Raw genomic sequence first — 12,695 nt, 5'->3', positions numbered from 1 at the left:
CAAAACATTTTGAAGAAATTATTCAATTTTGGGGAAAATAAAGGGGTTAATAATGTGTGGGTGACAGCATACATTCAAAACAAGCTTATCATTATAATTACCATCATTACCCTCAAGAACATCAAGGTCACAGTAAGGTCAAATGTCCGACATAGTTTGTCTTCACTGTTGCTTACACTTTCATGTTCAGGAGCTCAGGGCCCATGCTCTGGCTAGCTAAGATTTTTCCCATCTGTCAGTCGGAAATTCTTGTTAGTGCAACATCTCAAAAATAACTAGTTAAATGTAGGATTTGTACGTACTTTCTACCACCAGATAAACTGATTACATGTTGGCATTGATCCAAACATGGTCAAGATACACAATATGGCCAATGGTTTGTGCACATATGTGGGCATTTCCCAAAAAGGTGGCACAAAGTGTGAGGCACACAGTTGTATAGGATGCCTTTGTATCTGTAGCATTATAATTTCCCTTCACTAGAACTAAGAGGCCCCAAACCTGTTCCAGCATGACAGTGCCCCTCTGCACAAAGCGAGCTCCATGAACACATGGTTTGCCAAGTTTGGAGTGGAAGAACTCAAGTGTCCCGCACAGAGCCCTGACCTCAGCCCAACTGAACACCTTTGAGATGAACTGGAACACCAGCTGCACCCCAAAACTCCTACTTGACATCAGTACCTGACCTCACTAAAGCTCTTGTGGCTGATTGAGCACAGCCACAGCCACACTCCAAAATCTAGTGGAAAGCCTTCCCAGAAGAGTGCAGGCTATTATAACAGGAAAGGGGGAGAAATCTGGAATGAGATGTTCAACAAGCACATATGGGTGTGATGGTCAGGTGACCACAAACCAACGTTTGGCCATAATATACTGTATATGCGAGGCATACAAATTAGTAGTTGTTTAAATAATAGTGTTTTCAAAGACATGTGTGACAAATTTATTGACAGCTGTAAATCCTTACATTTCAGTACTGCTTACATGGCTTTTAAAGGTACGTTTCTAGATGCATGTGTGTTCTTTCTGGGTTTTTTTTTTAATGATAGTTCTTGGACAAATTAATTTTGTCATCCATTATTACTGAGATTTTGGTCTGCAAAGTCTGTGAAACACCTTGTAAGGAAATTAAATTCAGTCACATTCTCTTTACTTGCTTTCTCATTGGACATGTGCGTAACATTACCCTTTTCCATGAAAAAACTGGCCATATGGAATATACAGTGATTTCAGTCTGCAGGACTGGCCGTCCTTAGCTTACTGCCACTGTCGAAATGAATTGATGACAATGAGTCTTTGTAAGCATCTGGAAGCAGTTATAGATTCTTTTTTCCCCTTGAGGACTGAAAAAAGATTAGGAGAAACCCTAAGACACAGAGAGAGAGAGAGAGAGAGAGAGAGAGAGAGAGAGAGAGAGAGGGAGGGAGGGAGAGAAAGTGCGCTCTGGTTAATCAGAGCTGAAGGTGTGATGACACACCAGAAAAATGGGATCAGCAAAAGAGTAAAGACAGTCAAGAACTTATTACAGTCCAGAACTTTATGTCTCAAGCCACATTGGCTTCGTTTGGAACTGAAAACCAAGTATTTATTCCTGAACATCACAAAGAATTCTGCTGCCCATGGAAAACTAGTATATAAAAGGCAGCTCAGTGAGTAGCGGACATTATGAGTAAGCGATTACAAATACAGTAACTGCAGTGGAATGGATGTCTGAATGGAGAGCTGTCTACATTCAGCTTTAAGTTATTTATAGCACATTTGCACAAATGTAGCATTAGTAATGAGAAGAGTCTCAAAGTCATTCAATTTTAAGAGTGACCAGGTTGTGTAATTTGAGAGAAGAAGCAGGAAACCAGCATGTGAAGGGCAGCACAGAGAGGGGGTAGCTGTGCGTTTGCATAGTAATAATGTGATATTGAAATTGTTTATGATTGAGTTAGAACTGTAGAGATGCACCAGTTGCATAGGAGTTGATCAGTTTGTTGTTGCTTTTTAAGTTCACTCTCACTGCTTTCAACTTTTGCTATATAACATCAGTGACAATAAAACGAAATCCTCTCTGACATCTTCCAGTTATAATATAATAAAAAAAAAGACTATTGGAATAAAGTTAACTGCTCTCTTCCTTCTGCACAAATCTGACCTGACAGACAGAGAGGCAGAAAGAGAGGAAAAGATAAATAGGATTGAACAAAGAGGAAAAAGTTAAGTAGTTTCTTCTCCTGGCTGTTGCAGGGCTGATCTTTGGATGTACTGGGTGTGTTTTTAAGTAAGGGGTAGGAGGTGGATTCTCTGAGTATTTCGGGGAGTACAGGGTGTCCCTTTCAGGTCTGGTTGGTCCGCCCCCTGCATGAGAATACCCTGCACAGACCTCCGGGTCCCTAAATGCAGGCAGTGCTGTGAATGGAGAACTAGACGAGGAGACTGCAGAACATACCGGCAACATGAGAGTGCTGCTTTTAGTCCTGTGCGCTGTACTGGCCCTGTTATGTCTGCCTCAGACAAGCCATGGAGGTAAGACAGTCTCTCAGAAATAACCTTTAATCAAAGCCACACTGAGGCTCTGTCTGAAATCATTCTTTTTCACTTTTCTGTCTGCAAACTTTCCTTTCCTCACAGTCTTGGCTATGATTTACATAAGACTGCAGCTGCATGTACTGTTTTTCTTTTTTTTTTCTTCTGCTTACTATCAGATGAATTATGTGAAGTATGAATGGACTACAGGCAGCACTATGTGTCTGTGTCCATATACAGTATGTGTGTTAGCACATTATGAAGTGTTGATGCTTAGAGACTTGGATGAAAAGAATAAGGTAATAATGAGAGGGGTGTAAGGTAAGTGCGAATGCTGTGCACTTATGTCTTGGAGGTGTGCAAATATCGCAGTTAAAGTTGAAGTCAAGGTGTCGGAGTTGGCAGGAGGTGCCTATGAAAGGCTTATTCATCCACACAGGGGAAACAGAAAAAAGAAGAAGAAATACAATGCTACCATAGTACTATGTGTAATTCATCTCTCCCATTATGTTTTTTTTTCAAGCATGGGTTTAATCATCAGCTTGGGTATGGGGGTTGAGGGTGGTGCGTGAGGTTAGTGGGGGTATGTGGGGGGGGGGGGGGGGCTGCAGACATCCGGCAAGTTCTTAAGGGTGGGAACTCCATCATAGCCAACAGTTGTGGCTCGCAGGCTGAATGAAGAGATCCTTTGAGAGCTGCCTGAGGAGCACAGATCTCTACTCAGTCCGCTCCGGCATGAATGGCTCTCGGATGTCTTCGCATCTTCAGAGTGACTCTGAAAGCTACATTTCAATTCTAAGGAAATCTAACTGGGTATCAAAGTGAACTTTATCAAGTCGGGCTTCGGCTCATTAAGTTGGCAGTGGACCGAAGCTCTAAGAGATTTCCTGTAGAGCAGCAGAGTGAACGTCATTTTCATTGCTTAGTACTTGTTCCAAGTGCAACTAAAATCTTTTTGGGGTTAAGAGATCTATTCAGGGTCTGCGTGCTGTATGTGTGTGGCTCTGTTCATGAACCCTGAGCTGTCTCCGGAACAAATGAACACTTCATAAAACACCTGGAATGCTTCAAAATGACCTCACTTCCTCGAAATTGTTTATATCCTTACTGCGATGCCACATGAACATCATCTAAAAAGCATTGGAATGAGACGCAGAGCTCCTGTGAGGGCTGTAGTCTCAGCTCAGCCACGATGCGTGGATCTAGATCAAACCGAGACAGAACGGGTGTGGCCATCAAATACAGCACTTGGAGCCCAGATATGTGTGTGTGTGTGTGTGTGTGTGTGTGTGTGTGTGTGTGTGTGTTTGTGTGTGTGTGTGTGTGTGTGTGTGTGTACTAAATTGCTGTCTGATTTGCTGTTGAATGTTTGTATGTCATGAGTAAGTGTTCACATTTGCTCCTAGAAAAATGAGTCTTATTGATGTCAAATTGTATATGCATTTATATTTCAGCTTATATTAATGACCATAGACTGTAAATAACCTGGCACACGTTCACACACAACCTGAAGTGAAGTTCTGTTTGAATAAAGAGTATTTTATAATTGTATTTCACAGTGAAATGTTATGTAACTCTGAGCAAAGCCCAGCTCTTCTGTCTCCTCTCAGTTATTCCTTTGCTATGTCACTGCAGAAACACTCGGCACAAACAAGATTTCTGCAGGCAAGTTTTTGAGGCTATACAAGGAGTGTCTGAGGGGAGAAAGAGACAGCGGTGGGGAAGGAGAAAGAGACATTGGGTACTTGGCAGGGTAAAAGTGTTAGCATAACTCTATAAAGCCAGTAAACTAAATATCTGCAAACATTAGGATTTCACTACATAATCATTGCTAATTGAATAATTGTGAATTAACTAGATTAGCCTCTTGATCTAGCATGTTAATGTGCACGCACACACACACACCCTAGACATTAAGAGTAAATATTTACATAAATATGTACATTTATCTTTACCGATCATAAACCATGCCGCAGGCTCCCTCGTATTGCTCATGCATATATGGAGGATGTAGCCTTCTGTCTAATTTATAAACGTTTCAGATTGCAGATAGTACCCGATGCTTGTGGCGACTTTCTGGATATAGATGCAGTGTGGCATAAACAGCCTTTCCCAAAGTGGATGCCGAGCTCAATGTCACAACAGATCAGATTACATTTAAGTCAAAGTTCTCAAATAAGCCACTGGACCCTGCATATACAGGTTTAACATAAATATAGCTGATATTTTGCCAGTGATACACATCCCATCAGTGCACTATAGCAGTATGGTGAAGTGGATTGGCACATCAATGTGGTGTCAGTGAATATTGGTTACAAATGAACCTTAATGTGTTGAGCTCCATGACGGTGCATATTACTCACCCCTCTGAGTAAGACACGCTTCAGTCTGTTGCTGTGGAGAACAGCAGTGGTGCTATTTGTTGGATTTTCTGATTCACCATCATGTAGGGTTTTGCATGTAGGTTTGGTTTGTGAGTAAATGGTCTCCTCATAAAACTGACAGAGCAGTCAAAGGAACAAAAGGACGTTCTGTGCGTATGTCGGAACTCTCACATTTTTCCAATTATTGATTTGCTGGGGGGTTTTTTTTTAGATTCAGTCCAAGTATATGTGTTCGTTTGAGATACAGTCTGACTGATAAATTTACTTCAGTTAATTAGTAACTAAAAACTAATTGTATTGAGAATATTAAGTTAAATACATGTATAAAACGGAAAATGAGAAAGAAAGAAATATTTTGGGATAGTGAAGAATTCATATCATTGATAACTATGTTTACTCAGATACTCTCAAGGGACGCTGATGGAAAAAAAGGTGCAACGATACACTCCGGTCATGATTCGATCGAAATTTCAATGACTTGTTTTTATTTCTGAATCATAAATAATGCTAAACAATGTGCCTTTTTGTCTATATAAAACTGAATCATGCAAAAATTACTGTGAACAGCTATTTAATATTGTGAACAAAATAAAAGTTACAAAACAAATAAATACACATAGAAATTCTCACAAAAAGTTGATTGAATAAACAAAGTCTCTGACCTGGGGAAAATTTAGCGTTGACTGGAACATAATGAGCTCTGTAGTAGTGCCCGAGGCATCATTTGTACTGGAAATAGAGTGCCAAAGTCGGCTAAAATGCCCGACTTCTGCAGCCTCTTTCTCACACTGTAGATTGTAGTGGTGTCATTATGTATGTAACCTATAATGCGTATTGTCCATCGTGATCCAGAGCTATTGGTCACTTCAGAAGTGCAGATGAGACTCAGATCATGTGACCAGTGTGCTCTCTATACTGTATATTTTAACTCTATAGGTTACACTGACCAAGACTTCTGGTGTTCAAACAGTGCAACTGCAAGTGCAAGATGCGTAATTAATACAATGTTGAATTCCATGATGTGAATCACACATTTCCACGCATATCGAGTAGTGTAACAGGCGTAACAGTGAGACAAGCGTGACCATAGCAAAAGTTATCCAGTTAAAACGAAAACGTACTAGTGTAAACAGGGCCATAGAATTGCTGGTGTTTTCATCGATGAGCTGAAACTGTGACCCAAGCCAGAAATTTAGGTATTAAAGGCTATTATAGTTATTTTCTGCATCAAAGCAAATAGCAGCAATTTCTCCTATCAAACAATCAACCTCAAAGAGCGTGACTATTAAACTGTTAAGCGTTTCTCCCACAGGGTCTATTTTAATGGCTCACATTCAAAACAGACTTGTGTCGAATTTTCCTTCTGAGATAATGTCAAATGTAGAACAGCTAGCGAGTGGAAAGGAGAGGATTCCTTACTGAATTGGAAATCACATAGAAACAGGTGTTTGAAACCTTGCATGTCTAGAGCTCTGTTACTGAAAGAATGCTGTGAGGAAGCATGCAGCATCAGCCACAGAGAGAGAGACAGAGACAGAGACAGATGCTGGGTGTGGCACTCAGAGGCTGTGTTTGTACTACAGCTAAATACATCTGTCAGCTTACATTGTGGAGCTTAACACAGACCCAGTTTTCATACAGCATGACTGCGAACAAGGTAATAACAGCTGTATTCTCTGCTGCTGCTGTTCTTCATATACACCAATTTTTCCATCTCATGGAAAAATTCAGAGAATCTTGATAGGTATCACGTCACTGGATTTCAAGCGTGGGAACTTTTTTGCTAATCCTTTTCCTAACCGTAACTTGTGAGAAATCTTACAAGCTAGCCTTCGTTACTTAAGCAATATCACATGAGCAAGAGGGTGGTTATATCAGCTGTGATTCTCTGATGATTTGTTTATTTTTGCTCCACTAGTGGAAATAGATCCAGTAGAAGCCCCTCACTGATAGACCACCAGCTAGCTGGCTAGCTATCTCACATTGATTTGTACATTCCCGTTAAAGGTGCTTCCAGTGGAATTGACTTCCCAGCTTCCTTTTCATCTTTATTTGACAAGTTTCATATATTAAGGCTACGTTGACAGTAATCTGGATGAATTTGAAAAGGCATCTTTTTCTCTACGTTTTGGCGTTCTGTCCAGCCTGAGATGGCATTTTTGTCCAGTGAAAACTGAGTCTTCGAAAGTGGATTAAATTTGTAGTGTGGTGTAGTTGTAGTGTGGATTGTGAAAACAGAGATGTGGAAAAACAATGGCGTATTTTTAGTCACGTGACACGGTCTTTGACCAATTCAAATCAATACAAACAAGAGGGTGGACGATGTTGTACTGCAGTTGTGCTTACTATCCAGTTTGATAGCTTTGTTAAAGATGAACAAATCTATGCTATCTTCTCCTGTGACTGAAAGGCTTATCAACACTTTTGTTTTTTTTCTCGCATTGATTACTTCATTACACTTCTTGCTGGGGTTCCTAAATCCACACTAAATAAACTGTAATGTGTGCAAAATTGTGCTGCTAGGATCCTGACTGGTGTCAGGAAAAATGAACACATTACTCCAGTACTGAAGTCCTTGCACCGGCTCCTGTCAGGTTTCGCCTTGATCTTAAAATCCTTATGCTCACTACGTGGTCTGGCCACTCAGTGTCTGTCTGCGCTTTTAACTTTATATACTCCCAAGCATCATTTGCGCTCCTCCCGAGCTGGTTTACTGGCTGTCCCACAGACACGGTTGTGATCTGGAGGGGACAGGGCTTTCTCATCTTGTGCTCCTAGACTCTGGAATGCACTTCCTGCTCATACTAGGGATGCACAGAATTTGAGCATTTTTAAATCTAACCTAAAAACTCTTTTTTTTTCAGGTTAGCTTTTTCTTAATGGTTTTAACCATTTTGTATTCAAGTCTGTTTTTCAATTTTGTATGTTTTGTGTTTTTATCTGTTTTTTTTCTTGATATATTCTTATTGTGTAAAGTGCCTTGAGAAGCTGCTTTAAAGGCGCTATATAAAAAAAAGTTTATTATTATTATTATTATTATTATTACTATTATTATTATTATTATTATTATTATTATTATTATTATTATTATTATTAATGTCACTTTGTACAACCTTCAGATTGCATTTTTAAATAAACGCCTGAAGGAAATGACTCAGGCGTCAAAGCGTCTTACGTTTTATGCATGTGCAGTACAGGGATGTAAGCAAGCAATTTTTGGGAAACGTTTGAAAATGCCAATGTAGACGGAGAGCGTTTTAAAATGAAAAATGCAGTTTTTAGATCTACCCGGAATAATGTAGACGTAGCCTAAGTCAGAATTATATTCATGAAATATGCCATGTTGCCATGTCTGCTGGTGGTGTCACTAAATCTACTGCAGTAACTCTACTGTAGTAAATCTACTGTAGTAAATCTACTGCAGTAACTCTACTGTAGTAAATCTACTGCAGTAATTCTACTGTAGTAACTCTACTGCAGTAACTCTGCTGTAGTAACTCTACTGTAGTAACTATACTGCAGTAATTCTACTGTAGTAACTCTACTGTGGTAACTCTACTGTAGTAACTCTACTGCAGTAACTCTACTGTAGTAACTCTACTGCGGTAACTCTACTGTAGTAATTCTACTGTGGTAACTCTACTGTAGTAACTCTACTGCAGTAACTCTACTGTAGTAACTCTACTGCAGTAACTCTACTTTAGTAACTCTACTGTAGTAACTCTGCTGCAGTAATTCTACAGCAATACCTTTACTGCAGTAACTCTACTGTGGTAATTCTACTGCAGTAACTCTGCTGTAGTAACTCTACTGCAGTAACTCTATTGTAGTAACTCTACTGTAGTAACTCTACTGCAGTAACTCTACTGTAGTAACTCTACTGTAGTAACTCTACTGCAGTAATTCTACTGCGGTAACTCTACTGCGGTAACTCTACTGCGGTAACTCTACTGCAGTAACTCTACTGTAGTAACTCTACTGCAGTAACTCTACTGCAGTAATTACTGTAGTAACTCTACTGCAGTAACTCTGCTGTAGTAATTCTACTGTAGTAACTCTACTGCAGTAACTCTACTGTAGTAACTCTACTGCAGTAACTCTACTGTAGTAACTCTACTATAGTAATTCTACTGTAGTAACTCTATTGTGGTAACTCTACTGTAGTAACTCTACTGTAGTAACTCTACTGCGGTAACTCTACTGCAATAACTCTACTGTAGTAACCGGATTGGACTGTTGCTGTTCAATTGGACTGTTGCTAGAATTGGATTTTTACGTGATGAACACAGACAAGTGGAGTGATACAAACAGTGAAACGTCCGATTGCGGTTATACTAAATACAATATAAACTCTCAAATGCCACTCGACCAATCAAATTGAACCAGAACTAACTGTTATGTAATGTAGATAATTGTAGATAATGTTTTTTTCAGGTACAGAGTAGGAATGAGTCCTAGGTCAGAGTAATTGTGTGCATGCATTTTAGAATTAATATCAAACAATAAATCATAAAAATCAAATAAAGCATAAATCATAAATTTCAGAATATAGTTAAGTATTTTGATCTGATGGAGGATTCTACACTCTAAAACCAAAGAACTTTATCACACTTCAATTGTTTTATGTGTATGTGTATCACTGGCAGAGGAACAGCTGCATTCATCTTAAACCTATATACGTTTGATCCATTGACCTGTTTGAGAACTTTGACTTAAGTATAATCTGATCTGAGCTCAGCATACATTTTGGGAAAGGCTGTTTATGCCACACCGCATCTCTATCCAGAAAGTCACCATTAAGGGTGCTTTGGTTGTTCCTCTGGGAGAATCCTTAATGCTTTTATGTAAAAGTATACAAGAGAGTGTTTCTCTATCAGGAAGGAAAGCTACGTATAGAAAGATGGGCTGATAAATGCCATGCTTGTTGATAGCACATTCCTTTGAATCGTAATTACGATGGTGCAATCCTCTAATTGTGAAGATAAATGTTAATGGTGTAAGACCAGAATGCACCACTGATGGCTGTCTGTGCTTTGCTGGATAATTAAATGTCAGGCTGTGTTATGGCGTTGTTTCCATCTAACTGCAACTGTAACGAGATTAGGAAGGTACTTTGTTAGTGAAGGTAAGTAACACAGCTGCTGTTGCTGGTAAAATCCCACCAAGTGAACCAACATTCACTCACCAACAGGAGATGGCTGTGAGGATAACAGCACTTCATACAAAGCTGAATTATTTCCCCCGCTACTAATAAGGAAACTGGGTCATCTCCTGGCATTCTTATTCTCTCGAGGATTTGTTGCAGAGCAACAGCATCATCACATGGAACAGCCTGAGGCATAGTTATGCTAGTTGCTTGAAAATGATTTAGACGGTGGTTATGGATCTGTTTTCTTTGACACCATATTGAATCTCGGGCAGCCTTCAGAAATGTAAATAAGTGGGCCAGCTCTGATCAAACAGTAATGGCTACGCTGCTGTTCTGGATACTAACGCACACAGTATCTGTACTGTAAGAGGTTACCTCAGGTTATGAAAATGTTCTCATATCTCTCACACACAAAATTGCAGCATAGAATTCCATTTAGATATGCTTCTTAGACTAGTCTAAATGGCAATCTAAAACCACTGTCATATGAACTGGTTTGAAGGGCAATCGAGTTGATTTCCACTGGGAGCAATGCACAGCTGTTAGCATATTTAACTAGCGGCGCTTGTTCCAGCACAAATCTGCACTGGAGGATAAGATGTTTAGAGAGGTTTGCAAATATCTTTTCACATGGTTGCTCTCCAGAGACAGAACGGAGCTATGGAAAGTGATGGGCTTCTGACACCTTATATATTATTGCATAGAGTACGCTCTGGATAAATATAGTTGAAGTAGAAAAGAAGAAAAAAAAACACTGGCTCACAGGCCGTTGAAAGGAAACAGTGGTGTAAAGGGTCCCTAGATAGTGTGCAATGGGAGCCAGTGTACACAATGACTCCTGTATTCATGGCCAGAGTCGTGTCGTCATCGAGAATGTATGAGGGCTTAAAATAAACCAAAGGAAATGGCAGGCTGCATGTAGCGTTGAGGAGGACGAGTTGCTGAAATGCCTCTGCGTGTCTGCTTCAGGCGTTAGTGACAAAGCAAGCTCTCCTAGAGACAGACAGCTACTCGTGCTGCTTTTTATATATGTGCCAAGGACTGATAAGGCCTGATTTGGGCTGGTTTTAAATATGGCTGCATGTGGCAGAAGCACCATGCATAACATCATGCAGATACAGGCCAAGAGCGTCAGTTAATATCAGAACTGGTAAAAAAAGTGATCTCACTGACTTTGACCGTTGGGCTGGTGGGAGTATTTCAGAAAGTGCTGATCTCCTAGGCTTTTCACACACAACCATGTTCACACAGAATGGTGTGAAAAACAAAAAAAAACACCCAGTAAGCAGCAGTTATCAGCAGCAGTTCTGCAGGCTGATAAGAGAGGTCAGAGGAACCAGAACAAACTGGTTCAAACTTACAGGGAGTCTAGGGTAACTCCATTAACCACTCCTTACAACTGTGGTGAGCAGAAAAGCATCACGATATGCCAAACCCTGAGGTGGATGTGTTACAAAAACCGAAGACCTTATCAGGTTCTACTCCTGTTAACCAAGAATACGAATCTGAGGCTAATACCCTAGTATGGTAGCATATTAGCTCAGGAAAAAATAAAAAAAACTTTCTTAGAAGGAACTTCAAGATAAGGAGATTCATGAGGAGTTTTTTCAGAGGAGCGAGTGTGAGCTTGATTGAGCTTAAATGTTTATATCTCCTCGCGTAATAGCCGCAGTATTTTATGATGAATAGCCTATTTTATTATACAATCTGTCGAAAGTGTTGTTTGATATGTAGACATCAAATTGAGAGCCTCGTATCGAATAAGACAATACAATATGCCATGCAGAAATATGGTACACCACCGTCAGGGGTTAATATCCCCTGAATTGATTCTGTACCAGGTGCAGGTGGGTTAATTAGCAGACAAGTCAGCTGCAAACAAGTCCAAGGACCTGCATGTATTTATGTGCGCGCCTCTTCAATTCACCTGTAATGGATTCAGGACCAGATGTACATACATGAGGAGACAGATTTGTAGTGAAATGAATTTGCGATTTAAAAGTTGCTATTACGTGGCGGAAATAGTCAACTACAGACCTGTCAAAAATCTCAAGACTAAGATAATGTGTTGATAAATGAATTCTTATGTTAAAGTTCTCAGAGTAAATGGTTTGAGACATACACTATAGTTATGTGCACGTGTAAAGAAATGAAGAATAATCAAATGAAAGATCTCTACATTTAAAAAATCTATCATAAAGAAGAGTAAACCGTCAATCAACAAAGTCATCAGCGTTTGTTGTGACAACTCTTCAACAGTCTCAGGTACATTTTGTGCAGTTAAATAAAGAAACTGTCTGCTAAGTTTTACTGAGCATCTTGGAGAATCTGCCACAGTTGTTCTGGAGACTTGCTTCTGTTTCTGCAGGTAAAACCTGACAGCCCTCGCTATGTTTATCTGTCTGAACCGTGGTCTATTGCCTAATATGGAGCTTTCTCAGTCCCTCCAGGATTTTGCGATTTTGTGATCACAGAAATAAACGCAAAATCAAACAAACTCAGTGATATTCAGAGGAGTTTGCAATTTTTCAAAATCACCGCCAATTTTTCGCAGATTCGGGCCAAGAGGCATCATGTGTCATCACAACACGCATTCAGTCAAAGCCCTCTTCGATTCACGTGTGTTGAACATGAGTACAGCTAAAAGG

General features: G+C 39.8%; 1 protein-coding gene across 1 annotated transcript in view; it reads left to right on the top strand.

The window, feature by feature from the left end:
* The first annotated feature begins 2,201 nt into the window (after positions 1-2,201).
* The window catches only part of cspg4 (chondroitin sulfate proteoglycan 4), a 48,856-nt gene continuing 38,362 nt past the window's right edge, over positions 2,202-12,695 (top strand). The window contains exon 1 of the mRNA XM_017486149.3: positions 2,202-2,514. Coding sequence (XP_017341638.1) covers positions 2,445-2,514 — 70 coding nt within the window. The 5' untranslated portion in view covers positions 2,202-2,444. The remainder of the gene's footprint in view (positions 2,515-12,695) is intronic.

The sequence above is a fragment of the Ictalurus punctatus genome, chromosome 14 (assembly GCF_001660625.3).
Source record: "Ictalurus punctatus breed USDA103 chromosome 14, Coco_2.0, whole genome shotgun sequence".
In the NCBI taxonomy this organism is placed as follows: Eukaryota; Metazoa; Chordata; class Actinopteri; order Siluriformes; family Ictaluridae; genus Ictalurus; species Ictalurus punctatus.
Note: the sequence above shows the minus strand (reverse complement) of the source record. Positions and strands in the feature narration are given on the sequence as shown.